We start from the raw sequence: 19,772 nt of genomic DNA on the forward strand, positions 1-19,772 counted from the left end.
TAGTTTGTAATCTTTGCATGTTTAGATCAAGCTAATGCCAGCTGCTGATAGCTGTTGGTAAATAATTGTAAGATCCATTCACATCTTTCTCTGCACTTCTGTTTTTCAGCTGCTGGCACCTTAAAAATATGGTCTGTAAATCTGGGAGTGGTTCGGCCGGGCAGGCCAACAGTGCACTTCCATAAGGGGTCAGTTGTACCTTTCACTAAACATGGATGGTGGGAGGAAATAAAGCTGTCTTTTAACTGAACAGAGCAGGGTTTGCCTCTGAAGTGCAAACAGTGAAGGAGATCGAGAACTTCAGAAGCTGGGCAGGGGAAGAGATAAACTTCAAAGGAAAGGGGTGAGGAGCTCTGCAGCAGAGGGCTTAGCTCCTGCAGCAGTGATCGGTCCTTCCTCTTGTGATGGTTTCTGGGTGTCTTTGTAAGCAAAGAGGGGGAGAAGAAGGAATGGAAGAGGTTGCTCACGAAAACCTGGAGTTTTCTTTGTATCTTCAGGCATGTGAAGGAGAGCAGGAACTTGTTGGCAAACGGTATAGATTGGCCTGGCTAACTGGTTTGGAAATGGAAGCTACAGAAAAGCAGTGTATATAGCCCACGCGGCAGTCATCTTGTGTGCACGTGTGCGTGTTACTAGCACACTTACTGACGCCACTCCTAGTAGTGTTTTCGAACTCTTTCCTAGGCTTTACTCATCTGTTCTAGAAGAATTACACCTAGAAGGACAGGAGCTGTGGCCAGGAGGCAGGGAGTACATTTGGAGTAGCGTACTATGTGCTTAGAGTCCAGACAGGCGCTAAGGTACCTGAGGATGGTTCATAGGCAAGTGAAGAGTTGACGTGATGCAATCGCTGACAGCGAGGAAATTACAAGGGTGTTTGGCAAAATCTGGGGGTACTTAGTGCTTATGTATGAGCATCGTTTCTCTCGGGGCACTTCGTTGTGATAAAATCTGTGCTACAAAGCACAGGGGAAGACCGCAGCGGTTTGTAGATGAGCGTCTCTTCCCTAAACCAGATCGCAGGGGCTGTAGCACAGAAAGAACAACCCGCCCCGACGGCTGACTCCTGTCCCAGCTCGCTCTCGTTAGCGGAGGAGAGGCCGTTTCCCAGCTCCGTGCCCCGGGTAAGGCCGGGCGCAGCCGGCTGCCCGCCATCGCGGACGGGGGGGACCCCGCTCCGGCCGCCCCGGCCCCGCTGGAGGGCGCCAGCTGCGCGGCCGCCTCCGCCTGGGCGGCTGGAGCGGGGCGAGCACCCCGCACCCCGCACCGGCACCCCGGGGAGGGGGGAGCGGCCCCCGCGGGGGGCCGGGCAGCGGGGGTGGGATTTGCTCCGCGTAATCGCCCCCCCCCCTCCCCATGGCGGGGCGGCGGGACGCGCTCGGAGCATCCCCCCTTCCCCAGCGCGGGGGAGGCGGCGGGGGAGCCGCCACCCCCCGCTTCCTCCGTTTAAGACCCGGGCTGGCGGGGCGGCGAACGGTGGAGAGCGGTCGCTCCGCAGCCGCCGGCCCCACTTCCGCGGCGGGGCGCTGGATGCGGGGGGAGGCGGGCGGCAGCCGAGCGGGACCCCGCGGAGCGGCGCGATGAGCGCGGGCAGCGGCACGGCCGCCGCGGCGGGCACCGCCACCTCCGCCCTCTGCCTCCTCCTCTCCCTCACCGCCGTGGCCGTCTGCCTGCTGCTGGGCGCCAAGACGGCGGAGCTGCAGGGCCGCTTGGCCGCGCTGGAGGAGCGGGGAGCCGCCGGCCCCGGGCCGCTGCTGGACACGCTGCAGCCCCGCCTGGAGCAGCTCTTCCGCGAGGTGAGGGGCACCCACGGGCGGGGAGCACCCGCCGCACCGGGACCCGCGGGCGGGGAGCGCCCACCGGCGGGACCGCGGGACCGGTCGCGAAAGCCGGGGAGGGCGCTTCTGCCCCCAGCTCACTCCCCACTGTCACCGGCTTTTCCTTCCCTTTTGAAAAACTTTGCCCTTTCCCGAACTTTTTTTTTCCTTTTTCATTGCCGTTTCCGTTGATCGGGCTGTGGGGCGAGGCGTGGCAGAGCCGGGCCCTTCTGATCTGGAAGAGAAAATGCCCCGGGTGGAAGGGAGCAGGGTAACGTTTGGGAACGTGCGGCTTTTCCCCTCATCCCCCCACTGGCAAAGGTAACCCGAGCATTAAATACTGTTTCTCTGTGGATGTAGTGGACTGTAATATAATGTCCTTGTTAGAATTTATGAACGTGATCCCTGGTGTCTGGACGGTTCCTCACGGCATCGCGTGGGCCGGCAGTGCTGAACTGATTTACGGTGGGTAGGGAAGACTAGCAACGAGTTACTTCACTTTCAACCCCAACGTTTTTTGAAATGATTCAGTAAAGATTTCAGTGCTGAAAGATTTCTCCTACTCGGGGTACAGTTATTCACACCGATGCCCTTCTCCATAACTAAACCAAATTGCTGGGACAAGTTACGCTTATATTTTCTCCCAGGCTCTAGTGCTTTGGGGTTTTTTCAGGCGATGGGGACAGGGAGGGCTCCCGCCACTCATAGGAAACGCTGGAAGATCCCACAGCTGGTTTGCTGGATTTGCGTAAACAGTAGTTCATAAAGTACAGCGTGACTCGGCACGGCTTAGGGGTTGCTGCAGGACACTCCAAGAGACCGAGTCTGACATCTGGGGAAGGTTTTGCACCGGGGTTTTACTAATGGCCTGACCAGGATGCGAAACACCATACTGCATTCAGCTTGTTACAGCCGTGAAGCCTCAGTCGTGCAAAAATGTATTTTTTTATGTGGTGCCTTCCAGCTGCGAGCAGCTCTGGGGATACAAGGGGAGATGGAGGGGGCACTGGGGGGACAATTCCAGTTACACGGAGGGTGTTGCTGGCACCACCGCAGCGCGCCCGCTCTCCTGGAAACTTGGTTGCATCCATGTGCCTTGATAAAAGGGAAACGTTCAAAAATATTTTTGTGAAAACCCTGAATACCAGAACAGAGGGGTGCCTGCGAGGCGTAATCACACAAGCTAGTTAACGTCTTTTCTCCAGGCAGGAATTAGCCTGCCAGTCGTGGCGGTGGTTCTGTTCCAGTTACTCCAATAAATGTGCTTAGCAATGGGAATGGTTTCTGTGGCACTGCCTGAGATCATGTGCAACCTCTTGCTGAGATCTAGTTAAGTGTGGAAAGCTTGTTTTGTACTGGGAACGCTCAGATGGAGATTGTACAGGGGAAAACAGAGCAAAACCACATAATTGGGTTTCTAATGCAAGAGTGAGCTTGTTGACACATTCAGTATGACCAAACTTTTGTCAATACTGAAAGCAAATTTTGAAACGAGTAGCAGATTCCAGGAATGCGTGGTAGTGATTGTGCTATCTATTAATAGTCATTTTAAATGAACTTATTTATTTCTGTTAAAGTTTCAGAAAGTGTCTGTTTCTTGACCAAACTCCTCTCTGTTACATAAGACCGCTCTCGCGCGTCGGGCAACTTCTGTCCTTTCTGTGCTTGAGAGTTTCTGGAGAACGAGAGAATTTTTCCATCATCACAAACATCAACTGATGCCTGGGGTCAGTTTTTTTGTTAAATTCTGTGTTGGTCCTCCTTTGAAGTTTACCACAATATTTCAGAAGGGAAACCAAAGCTCCATACGCTCTCTGTGCATGACCTGGCACGCTTTGTTCTCTCTTGCTACCCAAAAAGCATTACTCCGTGTACCCATCTAGGGGTTTGCTGGCGTAATTTATGGCAGAGCTACGTATAAAGAGCAGCAAATACACCACCAACATGCTGGCTCTGCTCCTTTTAGTGTTGTTTAAATGTTTGGCAAGTAAAAGAGGGTAGGAAATAATAAAGGAAGGGTGGATGTGCAGTTAAGGCAATGAAAGGCAATTTGGACAACTACGATTTATTTCTGGCCCTCTGACAGGCATCTGTCTCTTTCTGGAGAAATTGCTGATTTTTTAACATGGCTGGACCTTGCCCTTCCCTTGGCTGTTCCTTCAGCGGGATGCGCTGCAGGGTCCCGTTTTGATGCCCTGTGAAACATTTCCAACAGCGTGGTCCAAACATGACGGCATCTCCACTTGCTCTGCGTCAAAAGCCCCCGTTCGAAGCCCGTAGTTTTCATACTGAAGGGAAAACGTTAACGGGAGGATTGTAGAAGAATCCAGTTGTTGTAAACAAAGCTGGACCCTTTTGTTCACAAAGGATTTATTGTCCATGGTAGGCAGAGAGTGTCCAGATTAATCGGTTTCATGACAAGAACAATTCAATGGGAGAACAGAGGACTCGCTCCAGGATTCGGGGTTCAGATCTCCTCTGCCGTTCCCAGTGATGCCTGCTGAACTGAAAGGAAGGACACTCTTATTTTTGTTTCCTCGAGCATCTTCATCATGCCAATTACTTTAAAATAAACACATAAAAATTGAGCAACTCTCTAACATTTAGACTGCAAGTGGCTGTCAGAAAAGTCTCTTTAGACACTTTCTTGCCACTTTTCCCCAAGGAAAGTGTATGTGCTGCAGAAGGCAGCTGGATCATTCTGCTTTTTACACTTCCCTCGGGACAGCTTCTCTGTCAGGTGCTATGAAACCGCGTTGATACTTTCAGGACCTCTTAGCATCACATCCGAGCAGCTAGAAAGGAATGCATAGGATTTCAACAACGGATAAAACTACTTAATCCCCAGAATAAAAGGAAAAGATCTTAGTTCACAGGTAGCCTAATTCCTGAATAGTCCACAGTGTTCAAATATTTGAACGTAGACTGGGGCATCAGCTGGGTAAAATTCAAGTGTGAACACCCTGAATTTACTAAGTGCTTTGAATTTTCTCTCTTTGAAGTGCGAGGAGCCCAGTTATCAGGTTGTCGGTTTCTGTTTTGGTAAATGCTTTAGGTGAGACAGGGCATTCCTGGAGGACTGAGAGCAGCGATTGCGGGTGGAGATGCGATGTTCCCAGCCTTGCTGGGCTGCCCCAGCCGCGAAGCGCTGGGCCTGAGCTAATACGCCTTACCTGTCATCAGGGCTTATTAACTTGGGCTTGGCAGCGTCCTGCACGCAGGCACGAACATTTTGGTTGGCTCGGAGAGCAGGCAGAGCGCGCTGACATCTGTCTGCAATATGCCACGTAGACATCGCGTTACTTTGGTGAATTTTTATGTGTTCTAGTAGTCCCATGGAAATACTCACCTTGGAGATGGAAACGCTGGGCTTTTGGGAGACAGGAGGGTGGGTGAGCACCCTGATCTCGCTGGCAGTGCCCACCCCACTGTCCTCCAACTCCTTGCCCTTGACCTAAAGAAACCTGTAATACTCCACATCGCGTGACGCTTTAAGTACAAAATCAGCCAAATCGGGTCGCAGCTGTTGCGCAATATCACCCTGCTGTGTAACCTCCAGGCTGCTGGGAAGCTGCTTTGCCGTGGGTTGGTGGCAGGAGGGCTTTCTCCGGGGCATTCGCCTGGCAGCTGGGGCTGGTGTTGGCCTGGGGGTCGGGGCTGGTCGTGGCGGAGCAGAGGGGCTCTCTCCCCCCGGCACTGTTCCCACCACCAAACGCGCCAAGATGGTGCTGGCATCTGAACGTGGGACTCGTGGTAGCTGCTCAGGATAAGCCCAGCCCGACGGTGCTTGGCACAGGGGACCGTTGGGATGTGCAGGAGTCTCTGCCTGCCCCGTCCGAGGGCTGTAGATGGGCCATTTGGTAAGAAACATTTAATATTTTGTGTGCTACTATAGCATTATCTGTTATATCCAATATATTTTGTATCCAAAGAGGCTGCACACAACGTGGTGAAGCTGTTGCCCTCACTGGGAGGAAGCGTGCTGGCTGGTTTGGCTGCTGGCATGCAGGCGCAGTCCGCCGTTGGGCTATAATGCATTCTCTAAATGCTTATTTTTATTCCTCCTCCAAACAGAAACTGGGTGAAGGACTAGCAAAGCTGCGGACGGCGAGAGAGGCTCCGTCAGACTGCATGTGCCCCCCAGGTAGGTGCCAACGCCGGACCGCCCGGGCGCCGCCGGCTTGCTGGACCGACACCGCTGAGCTCCTCCTCTCCTATTTTATATATTCCTCTGTGGCAAGGAAAATGCGCTAAGAAGTGGGGGTTTTTTCCAAGCTGAAGCACTCTCTTGGGCTCGAGACTGTTAACTTCTTCCATTGCCTTGCTTTGGCCTGTTTACAGATAAAGGGGTTTGAGGTTTGGGCAGAAGTGACGTTTGGCTATAAGAATAAAAGAGCAAATAGCTGTACTCAGTTGTGAGCCCCGGGTGTTGGGCCAAAACAATTTAGAAGTAGTAACAAAATCACTGGGGCTTAATGCAAGTGTGATAATTAAAAGCTGCAGCCTCTCTGCTTTTAGGAGGGTAGCGACTTCCCCCGCGCTGCCTTGCTGTAGGAAAGCTGTGACTGATTGTTTAAATTTCCTCCCAGAGTTTAATGAACTTCTTAAACTGTCAAAACTTCCTGTTCTGCTGTGGAAGTGCATGCTCCTTGGAAACAATAAACAGCTTAGATTGGTTTGTAAAGGAATCTCATTTATAGAAATGCTCTGTTAAGTGCTCTGCTGTCATATCGAAAGGCATGAATGACTTTGGGCTGAGGCACTTCAAGCCTTTTCTTCTCTTTTCTTTTCTTTTCTTTTTTTTTTTTCTTTTCCACAGAAGTAGGGAAAGATGGGGGAAAGATGTGCAGTACTTTGATGGGGGAGGATGCATAGGCGTGTCACAAAGCCTCGCAAGCAGCGGATAGTTCAATTCTGGTTTTAAAGAAAAAAAAAACAAATCTGAAACGCTACAGGTGGATGCAGAATAGGCAAAGGGGCAGTCTCAGATTTTCCTGCCATCCCGGATGTGAATCCCTCCAGAACACACAGCGTTAGTCCATACAATCACAGTGGGTGGGTGGGTGGGTTAGGGTTGGAAGGGACCGTTCAAGCCCACCCAGTCCAACCCCCCTGCCAGGAGCAGGGACATCTCCAACCAGATCAGGTTGCTCAGAGCCCCGTCCAACCTGGCCTGGAATGTTTCCAGGGATGGGGCATCCACCGCCCCTCTGGGCAACCTGGGCCAGTGTCCCACCACCCTCAGTGTAAAAAAATTTCTTGTTTATGTCCAGTCTGAATCTGCCTCCCTCTATTTTAAAACCATTACCCCTTGTTCTGTTGCTACATACTCACAGGACAAAAAAAAAAGATGGACTTTTTCTCCATAAGCTTATGTATAATAACCTCGGGAATATTTCAGTAACAATGCTTTTAACTGTGCTGCTGCGGTTGTACTCGCTGTTTTTCTAGTGGAAGGCTCCCACAGGCGTCCTGCGTGCCTCACGGCCTTGTAACCAAACCCTGTCCGCTGAGACACAAACCACGCTTATTTCCAGCCCTTCGGACACCAGTGATCAAATTCATTTTCTCCCTTCCGATGTGCGGACCCAGCCCAGTCCGTCAGCCTCTCAGGGCTCTGCGGGCTGCGTCTTGCTCCAGTCCGTGGGTCTGGGACACTACTGGTGTGCTAAGTGGTGAAGAGGCTTTTCCTTTGCTCTGCAGAAAGCAGTTGGGATTGAAGAGGCTCCTTTGTGCCCGGGAAGGTCCCAGTTCAGTTCTGGGTCACTGATTTTGCTGGTTGCTGTGTTTGAGAGATGGGGGAAAGAGAGGAGGGGGAAGGTTTTCCCACGTGCTGCTGAAATACTTGTAACAGTCATTAGTAACAAATGTCGAAGTAATTGGGGAGCCGAAGGAAGGAGAAGTGGTCTCCTGGAGGGTAGGAAACGTTGTGGCATCGGTGGCGGATCCTGGCTGCCGCCGTTGGGGAGCTGAGCGCCGGGCTGAGGCGAGGATGTGCTGCTGAGATGCCGTGAAGCCTTTCAGCTCTTTTTGAGCAAACCAAAGGAATCTTTACATGTGTTTCTTTATTTCCCTTCTTTCTCCTGAAGAAGGCTGAATTGCCTTCTGCTCTGTAGTTAAAGAGCTCGGTCCGGAAACATCCCGCGAGCTTGTGGCCCTCACTGGTGTTTGCTGCAGAGCTGGGCCGGGTTGCAAACTAACAGCTCGGCTTCAATTTGCCTCCATGCACCAAAAAAGCAGCCCCTGGGGAAAAGAAAAACCCACCGTGAAGGGGATGGGGAGATGGGGAGATCCTGGCAGCCCTGCGCACGGGCAGGGGGAGGTGGGGAGCATGGCCAGCGTTGGCAGCCCCCCGTCCCGCTTCCCAGGGGCGGCTAGAAGCTGGTGGGTACCCCAACCGCCTGGGCTGGGGGGCTTTCCTCTGCCAGAAACCCCAGTGAGCTTCAGAAGTCTTCCTTCTTGTCACTGGGTTTAAAGCAAGCCCACCGAAGAGCTGTTGATGGTGATGCTGTCTGTCCTCACGCCGGCGCGGTCCCTCTCTCGGTGCCTCTTTGCGAAGAGGGGACTCGCTGCCCCAGACCCCTGCAAGCTGGGCTTGTTTTAAACAAGAGCTGTTTCTCCTCGACGCGAGTCAATTTGGGGTTTTTTTGGAAGTCTGGAGGGCGTGTGGGTTTTGGGGGTCACTTTGATAAAAGCAACTTGCTGCGTGTTAAAAGCAGTTTGGGACAAGACGGCTATGGTCCATGTAAAAGTTAAATCAGGGCCAAGTTCTTCCGACTACAGCGCAGCCCTGTGCCAGTGCTTGTAAAACAAACAATCAAACCAAAAAAACCCCTAACAAAACAAAACACCCGCCCCGCCCAAGGAACATCCCCCAGAAACCCCGAAACCGAACCATTTTATGCTTTGTGCTCTGCAGTAAGCCACCGGTTTGGCTGCAGGGCTGGCTGGGTTGTTATAAAGCCGCTTGGCTTCTAAAATGGGACCCGCAGGCTGCGGGAGAGCCGCTGCGGAGCGGCCGGGACCGTGGCCGGCAGAGGGGGCCCGGCCATTTCGCCAGGGCCACAAAGGTATCCCAACGGTCAGGAAAAATAACATTTCTAAAAAAAAATTACTACCCTGGCTCTGACGCTGGGCATGGTGACTCCGCAGTTGCTCTCAGCATCTGTGTGCTGCTCTGTGTTGAGTTGTTTCGCTTTATTTATTCAACCAAAGCAGAGGGGAGGGGGGGGACGATGACAACAACTTAGTGTCATTTTGGCTCCTTTGTGGTTTGGGCGTTTCTATAGCTGAGGAAGAGGAGAGCATCCTTGGGGTTTGGGGCAGTTGGGCTCCGAAATGCCTCAACAGGGCAGGCTGGTGACCCCGCTCCGGTGAGGAACGCGGCCTTTCAGCCCCCCCGAGCTATTTGGGACGGGGCCGCTGCAGTTGCGTGCTGCTGGCGCCGGGCAGGCCCAGGACAGGCTGTCCCCATATGTTGGCTCGCTGTGAAACAGCAGCTCAGGATTTTTATTATTGTCATTCCCTGAGCCAGGCCTGTAACATTTTGCAGAGAGGTCCCTCGTCCCCTGACATTCAGCCTCTTTCTCTGGTGGGATCCTCACCCAGCCTTCCCCGCAAGACAAAAGCCAGCAGGTGCAGGACCGCTTGTTTGTACGGCATTTAGCACAGCCTCCAGCTGAGGAGCGCTTGGATGTGGCTTGAAAGCAAGACTTCATGCATGCAGATACCTTGCTGCAGTTGTGTAGCCTCTGACTGCCTTTTAATTTTTTTTTTTTAAGGAGTCGTCTTAATTTCATCCCCTTGTATTTCTAAGCACAGCCTTTTGAAACCTGAGGTGCAAAAGGCTCTGGTTAAATTCAGTACTTGCCGTGCCAAGTCTTCAGGGTCTGTCAGAAGGTCCCTCACGAGCTCAAGGTGTTGGATGCACCGTGCTAGAACCTGAGAGCAAATGTTTCCTCTTAAATCCAGTTTAAAAAAAGGCTTAAAACAAGCCTCAGTCCTCAGAAAATGCCCTGCCCAGCAGCCGGTCCTTGCTGTATTGCAGACCGAGGGTGTGAAGATCTCCAGCTCTTTCGGCTGCCCTTGCGCTGCGTATTTCGACGCACGCGCTGTGTTTCCACGTGCCTTTCTATTGAACAGCACCTCTGCAGGCTTTGCGCTCCGGAGCCTTAACGCCAAATTTCCTGGCTGCTGGGTGATGCATAGCCCTGTCTTCATCTCGAGTTCACACTGAGACGGTGTCACATGCTTTCGAACGTATGTATATATCACAAAAGAGTGTTAAATGTTCAGCGTAGTAATCCGATGTTCCAGTTAATATGTGACAAATATTTCCCAATAAGGGCTTGGCAGCGGGAAGAGCGGAGTGGTACTCCAGCCGGCAGGACGGCGGATTGCTCCATTTCTCCGCAATTCAAACCATCTGTGCTTGGGGAAGCCGATCGTTTAAAATCCTCCCTATCTCTGCAGACTCAGCAGCTCCACAGGCTCTGTTCCTGTGCTTATCACTATTTAGATACATTTTTATTAGTGTTATTTTTAATTTTTTACCCTAACTTTATACACGGGGATAGCCTTCTCCAGCTTGCTGGGGAAGTTTGGCGCCATGCTTCTCGTGGTTCCCAGCGACTTTGAAATATCTGCCTAATTTTTACTGGTGTAAATGTTGTCTTCAAGCGTCACTCGCTATCTGCCTTCTCCCCGCGTTGTCTCCCCAGGTAATTAGCACAGCAGAATTTCCCTGATTGCTGGAGATCAAGGAGGAGAGGGCTCTGCTTGCTTTGCAGTCCTGACAAATGCAGATGTTTTCCAGCAGGCCAAATGGGATGCGCTGACTCTGTTAGCGCCAGCTCTTTGTTTCACACGCTTGCGTGATAGCAGCTCTCTCTTATTGCTCTCTTTTTACATCTTCAGTATCTGGCTCTGTAGTGCCAGGTTTCTGAGTCATGAGTCCTTCAGGATAGTATTTATTTTTTAAATTAGTGGTGATTTCTGCTTTTCTGAGTTGCTTTGCATCTACTGAGCTTAAACATCTGAAGTATTCCTTACTGTCACTTCAAGAGACACTTTTCTGCCTACTGAAACCATCAAAACTCAGTACTTTTCTGTAATTTCTATGATTTAGAATAACACAAAGAGCTTTACAACATCTTCAAGTTTTAAAATGTTTCCTAAATCCTCCTTGCCTCAGTTTCCCTACCCTGCCAGTCACTTCGCTTCAGCAGGGCTTACTGTCTCGGTCTGACCTGGCCCACGGGAGGCTAGGACGTTGTAATTACAGTATTAGAATAAACAGGATTTATTTTTTTTTGCACTAAACTTACAAACACAATCAGAATTCTCTCCTGCATGGAAAAACCTGTGCCAGGATTTTAAAAAATGAGCCAGAAGCCAAGCGTTAGAGCATCTAAATAACGAGGAACAACTGGCGGGGAAGGACTCGTGACAAATGGTGCCATTTAAATGCAGGCACTGACTTTCTGTTGAATGTGTTTGCAAATCTCAGCCCTTCAAAAATACGATCTGATTGCAGATTTTAGCAGCTTTTGGAAAAACGGTCTCTGAGCATAGGAATTACTGCTGGCTACCTTCCATCGGCTCCTTCCCGGCGACCATTCCCCAATCCCTTTTGGATATTTGTGGAAGGCCCCGAGGACATCTGGAGCCGTGTCTGCTCGCCACATGTGCAGGAGCCGCCAGCCGCCTTCTCCTGGGAGCTACCTGGGATGGGCACGGATACCATCCATCTTCTTACAGGAGATCCCGGACAGCAGCTGCCGCAGAGTGGTGGGTCCCCATCTCATCCTTGGGCCCCTTAAAGTTCTGCTTTAGGGGAGTTGCTCCACGGCTTCCGGACTCTCCGTTGATGGAAACCTATGGGTCAGAGTGTTTTCTTGAGTGGTTGCGTTACGTGGAAATAAATGGAGGAGAGGGAGCCTTGCTTGGTTTGGCATCTCCTCCCTCCACAACTCATGCGGGTGTTGTGCGCTGCAAGGTGCCAGCCAGCAAGGCGGAAGGAGCCCAAAATTCCTCTTGAAAGCAAAGGAATAATTTTCTCATGGCCCTGTGCATTGCTCTGTGTCTGAAGAGGTTCATGGCAGTGTCAGGGGGTGTTCTGCTCGTGCTGGCTTGCCTTTCTCCATTACAAAGCCACTTTTGGCACTGCTCTGCACCCCTGTTGAGGTGCTCATGGTGGAGGGAGCGGCAGGCGACAGCCAGGTGAGCAGCAAAGGGGAGGTTTGAGCCTGGGAATTTGGGGGCTGCTCTCAAACCGAGCTCCCCAGCACGCTGGCATCCAAGGGAAGGCATGTCCTCTGCTCAACACCCATCCAAGCAACACTCTACCAGCGCAGCTGCTGTGTCAGCCAGCAGTGACATTTAATGTCCTACCGAGGTGACATTAAATGCTGGATGTGGCCAGGACTTTCCGAGGCAGGAAATAGCGTGGTACCACTGTTATTCCCAGAGCTGGCAGCGTCTCTGACACGGAGTCAGAGGCGCGAGCTAAAAGGCAGTCTGGCCTCAAAACCACTGGCGCAGGAAAATGGGCCGGAGCCATCTCCCAGTGAGACGGCGGCGGGATTTATCCTGGTGGCATTTGGTGCAGCTCTGGTGTTTGAACATGGAGGCCCAGAGCAGTACACTAGGAACCAGCCCTTTCCCGGCAGCATTCATCTTTGGACCACTTCAGCAAAAATTAATTAAAACTAGTGACATCAATGGGAGAAGGCTTTGAAAATTTATTTTTTCTCAGTCTGCCAAAGTTATTTTGAGTGTAATGAAAACTACAAAAATAAACCTGATGACCATATCCTCTGCGCGAGGCTCTGTGTAACTTTATCTTTGCCTCGACATATGAAGTCATTTATCTAGGCACGGATATTTTTTGCTGCCAGCCCTTTCAGCGCTGCCTCTCCAGAGAGGAGGCCCTCAAGCAGGTTGGTTCAGTGCTCCGGGACTGACTCACCTGGGGGTTTCCCATCAGCTTCCAGTTGGTTTCCTCCTTTTTCTTTTTCAAATGGTGGATGAATGAATGTCATCCATGTGAGCAGTGACTTGGCTTTGCAGAGCGGATTATTGGAAATAGACTGCGCTTGGTGTGGTACCTACTGTATCTCCATGCCGTCTCATTGAGCCGGTAGCACTGTCATCTCCTGTCCATCCTCTGTGTAACAGGATGGGAATGTGTTTCAAACCCAGCCTACTTTAGGTTGATCTTATCATTCATGCAGTGTTGACAGAAGCAGGCTTTAGCACACAAATGATTTTTGGGCAGTCAGCTACCGCTGATGTATTCCTGGAGAGCTGTCTTATTTCTCTGCCACCAAGAAGCTCCAGGCTGATGCTTCACAGTTTGCGTCGCACAAATCTGCGCTGCTCTTACCCAGGTGCTCTGTGCTTGCTCCTGTTTTATTGCACTGAGACATGATCACTTGTTTTACTTTGTAGGGTTGCAGGGGCAGCAGGCGTAGGTGCAAATCCATCAGTAGCTTTTGGGTTATTTTACAGATTTCTGGGCAAGAGAGTCCCTTTCAGTTCTTGTTGAATAGATTGTCCTTAAAGAAAAGTGTTCCTCTGAACTCCAGCACCTACACAGCGTGCCTTCGTGGTGTCAGATGTGCTTATCCTTTGACCATCGTATTTTCATGGGAGGAAGGGAGGTAATTGGAGAGTGGGACCCACAGTTGGCTACAGCTGATCCTAATAGGATCTTAACCAAATAATTATGCTGCAACCGTTGCTCGCTGAGAAATGAGGCTTTCCTGGCTTCTGTGGACCAGGGTGTGAACCCAAATACCAGCCACAGGCACGGGTCATTGTGCGTGTGTCATCTCTCTTGCCTCTCTGCTACCAACCCGAAACCCAAGCCAAGCATCAGCCAGGATCATACTGAAGGCTCCGGGTGTTATTTCAGGCATAGAGAGCGAACAGGGAACTTCTGTCTGTTTTCTCAAAATATGTGTCACCGTTCACCAGGAAGATGCAAAGAGGTAAAGGGGGAAACCTGTCAATGTGGTGAATAATTTCTAGGAACTGCTTGGAGTCAGTGAAGGCAAGGAACCAGGGTGGGTCACACCTCCACAGAGTTTGGGATTTGGCTATGGGTTTGTCCGTCCGTGGTTGTGAGGAGTCTGGAGATGGCATTGCTGCAGTGGTGTCCCTGGGGTCCCTTGGCCCCAGGGTGCTGGGTGGGGTGACAGGGACGCAGTGGCTGTACCTGGCTGGGGTTGGTCCTGGATGTGCAGGATCTGACCATTGAACTGACCTCGCCACCCGCGTGCACAAGGCACACCAGTCTCTGAGCGACAGATCCTCATGGTGACGCACTGCAAGGAGAAGTAGCACGAGGAGAGATCCAGTGGCCGATCTTTTTTTTAATTGCACCTGTCCTGCCGTGATAAACTAGACAGCAAAAAGGCTGGATTTCTTTCTGCTTTTCTATATCAGACCCAAGAGGCAACAGTTCTCATAATTTCCCAGCTATGACCCCATGGTAATCCCACCACTTGTACGCAGCATCCAGCCCTGGGGGCCGGTGATCGTCTCTGCAGGCTGTGGCCTTCCACCCCCAAGCATGAGCGTGGTGGGTGCAAGCATTTGCGTTAACGCAGCCTCATGGGTTGCAATTACATGGTTTGGTGATCTAATTAAACCTCCACCTGTTTTTTGCTTGTCACCATCAGTCTTTGTTTTGTCACGTGCCAGAAGATACGCTAGTGCCAGGATCCTCCTGGACGCTCGGATTTGGCAGCCTGTGCAAATACAATGTGCTTCTTGGGTTTCATCCCTGCGGCTGACGGATTGAGCTCACAGCCTTTTGTACGAGCGAGGCAAAGAGCTGCTGGAAATGCAGGGGATGGCAGGTCCTGAACGTCCCCCTGCCCACCCAGCATCTGCTCGTTTGCTTTTTTTAATGTGACCCAGTGGGGGCAAGGAGAAAAAACAGCACGTGTGGGACAAGTCGAGTGCAGCCAGGAGGCTCACGGAGGGGGCTCAAGAGAGCCTGTCACTGGGTAAATGCCACTTTGGTGCAAGAAGTCCACCTTTTTCTACAAATTGGAGTTGGGGAGGTATTTGTGAAAGACCTCACATTCATCTTGTAGGCTGTACAGAATCTTGGTCAGGGTAGGGATCTGGGGCTGCGTTGGCTGCATTTGAAGCTGTTGTTCATGTTTCTGGCACACTTTTAAATTTGGTCTATTTATGTAATTATTTATTGAAAACATTAAGAGGACTTGGCTTCTGCTGAACGGCAGCTGCCCTTTATGGTTTATTTTTTCAAAATGATTGCAATCATGACAAGACTTGAAGGCCAAGAAAAGCCAATCTTTACCTGGGGATGGCTGTGTAACACAAATTACTTTTTAACCCCCCTGAGCGACTCCATGGCAAGAGCCACTGACCCCCAATGGCAAAGGACTCTGTTCATCAGAAGATCCCCTTTGGTGCAAGTTGACTGGGACCATTTGTGTCAAGACAACTCCAGTGGTGGACTTGGCTCCAGCCCACGTGTGATGTTTCCTATGCACTTGCAAGAAATCCCAGGTTTCTCCCTTGGCTTCTGGCTCGTCACAGCACGACCATGGTCCTTGGCTGTACAAGCAGCATGTGGAGGCCAGCGGCCCCTGGGTGGACCTCTTAAACTCAAGCTCTGTGCACCACATAAAAATTTTACCCCTCATGCCCCAGGCTCTTGGGCAGCTTCCCAGCAAATATGACATGGAGAGGGAAGTATTTACGAAGGAAAATTAAATAGGTTTGATGAGTTCCCAAGCATCTGTGTGCTTGTGGTCAGCCTTCTAAAAAAAAAATACTAGTAGAGATGAGGTCTAACAGCACAGTACATCTAGAAATGTTTCTTTCTGGCTTGAGTTTGTCTGGGCTTTCTCCCCGTTTTGTGCTGTCTCTGAGCAGTCTCTGTTCGTGCTGCTCCAGCGCGCGGCGCGCTTGGTGCAGGAGGATTGAGCAGGTTTGTGCTGCTTCACTGCTAAGAGAGATTGAAGAGCTGGGATGAGATGTTGAACAGATTTTTCTTTTTCTTCTTTTTTTTCCCCCAGCAGATCTGTCTGGAAGATGAGAACAGTTGGTATTGATATAATCTGCTTCATATATTGGGAAGCTTTGGCAGTAACTCCTACCAAATAATGATGTTTCTGGGTCCTCATTGTGCAAACATTTAAATATGTTCAACTGGGTTGCGCAGAGACCCTGTGAAGAGACTAACGCGCTGTCCCAAGGGGACATGAGGGCATGGCAGATCGCAAAAACGGGTCCCAATAGGGAACTGTACGGAATGTATGGCCCATTTCTTAAGAGAAAGCCTGGCTTTTGGGCTACTGGCAGCTGCTCTTAGCTTGTCTGAAAACAGCTGGTTGCTTACTGGAGGGGGATTAGATGGGAAACACGCTGTTGGTAGTGGGTTGTGTGCTGCTGGTGTGGGCGACGATGCTCGTCTGTGCCACGGACGCAGAGACTCCTTATGTTCATTTGCTGCTTTAAAGTTTTGTCCTAAACTTTGCATCTTAAACCACAGCTTTTTCAGCTCAGTCCTGGAGGGCTTGAAGCAGGGGTGATCCTCATTATTGGGGTGACTGCTGTGTGTGAGTCTTCCCCTGCCCTTGTCCTGGGCGCACGTCGATCCCATGCTGGAGCGTGATGCGAAGGCAGAGATGCCGTGACACCAGCCAGAAGTTGCATATGCTTTTCTTTTCTGCTGCATTTTCTTTTTTTTATATTTTTTATTATTATTTTTTTGTATCTATCCATTTTGCAGATCAGGACTGTATAAATTCCAAAGACATGGTTCAGTTCCCCAAGAAGGGGTGTTCAATTCTGACTTGGGAGTTTATGCAGACTGCTTTGGCTTTCAGGATAAAAGCACTGTATTTTAGCTCCTTGAGGGTTGCTTTAATGTGAATTAAGCCAGACTTTAAGGAACTCCATTTCATTTTCAGAGTGAAAAGATTCACAGTCTTTAAACTCTTTCTTCACACAGACGTAAGGTCAGAGTGCATCAGTGCCTGCAGCATCCCCGGGCGCTTGGCCGTGCCCCAGTGCGGGGCGCAGACGGCCGTGCTGGAGATGATCAGACACGCGGGGTCTGGAGGATCTGGAGGAGCAGAAGCACAATCACCCCCCTGGTTTGGCTCCCCTTCCTTACAGCGACACAAAGACACATTCAGACCTTTGATAAAAGCCAGGCTTCTCCGCTTTTACTCACACACAAACCAAAAAACAAAAAAGCAGAGAAGGGGAGGCTGTGTTTTGTTAAAGCAGAGACTTGGGATTTAGCAAGAAAAGAACCCCAAGCTTCACTTTTTTGAGTTAACAAGGGGATCTGAAGTTGGAAGCACCCCTTCTCCATCCCTCCCGCCCCACCAGGTCAGTGGACATTTCCAACCTGTGCCCCAGGCACAGCCCCGCTCCTCTTCAGCCCCATGGTGGTGTTTATAAGGAAGACGGCTTTTATGTGTATATATATAAAATATCTGTATGTACTCTTTAGTGCTTGTTAAGTGGCAAAGCAAAATACAATGAAAACACAGGAGCAGGGAATAACAAACAGTTCCTTCTCCTCAGTGGATAAATGCCCATCCTCTTACTGGTCTTTATTCTGGGCTTTGCTTATTGCAGGTTTTAGCTCCTCTTTGCTCCAGACTGGCCCTGACGATGGCTCTGTGCGAGGGCTTGTCCCCAGGGCATTTCATTGCAGGGGCAATGGGTGAAATTGGGCGGCTCCGTGCTGATTTGGTTTCAGCTGGTAATGACGCGTTGTTTGAACCCAAGAGCCTGTTGAACTGTTTTGCTTTGAAATTGACTGGGTACCTAATTTCAGACGTTTTGTCCACCGCAGCTGGGGATTCCCTGTGGCTGTAGCACTGCCGTGTGTCTATACGCCATTACTGCCCTGAATTTCAGCCAGCGAGCTCAGTGCCGCTGGCAGGAATCCCACGCGGAGCCACCGTGATGAAGTGGCCATGTCAAACCTGGCACCGATACCCCAAAGGAGTTTGGCTTGAGAGACACTGTCTGCAGGCTAAAAATCGTAATGCTGAGCCTGTATTGCCAGATTCTGCTCTCATCCCTTGCTTACGTCCCCCCTGCCCCCAAGAATGACCCCAAAGTTGGCTGCTGCTTCTCTTCCTGAGGAGCCGGGAGTGACACCAGGAGCATCTCTGCCTCCTCTGAGTATCTCAAGGTGGGGAACACAAAAGGTGAGGGGGCTGCTCCCCCTCTTCTTGCAAAGGGGAGCCTTGCTTGGTGCCTGCTCTCTCCCCACGCAGCCTGTTAAGAAGCAGTGCTGTCACCTGCTTTTGCTGGGAACTGTGCACAGCTGCTGCTCCTGATGCCCTGCCCTCATCCCAGGTGTGTCTGAGGGGCTCCTCCTGCCTTTCCCACAAAGCCTGGGCTTGGAGGGAGGTCTCCTCTTGGCTCACTGAGCCTGCGTGGGGTGTTTGAGCAGCATGGATGGTCTCCAGGCTGGTGGGATGTGGCTCTGCTCTCCATGGCTGAGGTGAGTCTTGTGGTGTTCACTGTTCCTCAGTTCTCAGGGACAATTTGCATGTGTGTGCTCATGCTGATGTTAGTTAGGATTGCTTTTCAGCCTGGGAATGAGGGTTATGTGCAGATGTCTTTGAAATATCTGAATCCCCTTGCCTTTTAAGATAGAAGCGGGGGGGGCGATTGCGATGTACCAAGTGAAAGTCCTTGCGAGCAGGCAGGAAAGCAGCAGGGTGTGTGTATTTATGTGTGCACGTGTGTGTAGAGGAGCTCCTGTGAGGTCTGGTCTGTGGGTAGCTGTTGAAGCAGCCTGGGTGTTATCTTGAGAACTCCTTTATGGCTTTGATGTTGGAGGCATGAGGCTGTAGCAAGGCTCTCTGTGCCCCCTTTGTTGCAGGAGGTGGTGTGCTGCCCCAGGGAGGCTTTTGGTCTGACAGGTGACACAAGTGTGTTATTTTTGAAGTCCATTTTGACTCATATGTGCTGGAGCTCGATGTCTGCTTGTTGCAGACTGTGCTGGAATTGGTGAATGTGAGAAACACCTCACAAATGTGCACCTTAAGGAGAGATCCTGAGAAGAAGGGTGAAGTGGCCCAACTTCAAGATGTTAAACCACAGAATGCTTCTGAGGGATCTTCACCTTCCTGGCTGGTTTCTTTGGGGTTTTTTTTTTTTTTTTAGTGCTTTACTTGTGTTGATTTTGCTCTGAAGTAGTTGCAGAGCCCACAGGTATTCCCTCACCCTCCTGAGCAAGTAGTTTCACTGCAAACCGCTGCTGGTAACCCAGCTGGTTTGTCTGTAGAAGAACCTCCCCAAGATGGCCGCTCCCTGCTGGTGGGCAAATGCCAAGGTGAGCCCCTTGTGGGGGTCAGGGCTTGGTGGAGAGTGGGGCCTGGCCATGGGCCCTGGTGAAACAGCAACATTGGGTTCGTGCAATGGCAGATGAAGTAGTGGGTTGTTATCCAGAAACACTCCTGGAGATGAAGAGGTTTTTCAGGCAGTGGGGGGAAATTCTCAATAACACTAATTGGCTTCTGCCTGTGGCAGCCTTTCCACAGCTCTGTGACTGCACTGTTGTCTTTGGGGATTTTTGTTGGGCTGGCTTTGTTTTTTGGTGTTTTTGGGGTGTTTTTTTTTTTTTTTTTTTGGTTTTTTTTTTTTTTTTGTGGAGCGTCTGTATTGGGGCAGAGTGGAGTCAGGCAAACCTTTACAGATGAAGGAAATGTTGTCTGGGGTGGGTGTTACAGAATGTAAGGGGGAAACATCCAGAAGACCCCAAACCAAGCCCCAGCCTGGAAAGGCACCTTGCCCTGTGATGGGCAGTGACTGCTAATTGCTGTTCTGCTGCTCACCCGTGCTGACGAAGCATGAGCTGGTGGCTGTTGGTGGGGCTGGTGGACACAGAGGTCACTGCCGATGGGCGCCAGCGTTTGCGTGGTTGGTGCCGCGCTC

General features: G+C 51.0%; 1 protein-coding gene across 1 annotated transcript in view; it reads left to right on the plus strand.

Moving 5' to 3' along the window:
* Positions 1-771: 771 nt before the first annotated feature.
* The window catches only part of COL23A1 (collagen type XXIII alpha 1 chain), a 183,170-nt gene continuing 164,169 nt past the window's right edge, over positions 772-19,772 (plus strand). Inside the window, exons 1-4 of the mRNA XM_086759245.1 lie at positions 772-800; positions 1,090-1,318; positions 1,452-1,796; positions 5,892-5,961. Of these exons, the coding sequence (XP_086615371.1) occupies positions 772-800; positions 1,090-1,318; positions 1,452-1,796; positions 5,892-5,961 (673 nt within the window). The remainder of the gene's footprint in view (positions 801-1,089; positions 1,319-1,451; positions 1,797-5,891; positions 5,962-19,772) is intronic.

The sequence above is a fragment of the Chlamydotis macqueenii genome, chromosome 14 (assembly GCF_036417535.1).
Source record: "Chlamydotis macqueenii isolate bChlMac1 chromosome 14, bChlMac1.mat, whole genome shotgun sequence".
NCBI lineage: Eukaryota > Metazoa > Chordata > Aves > Otidiformes > Otididae > Chlamydotis > Chlamydotis macqueenii.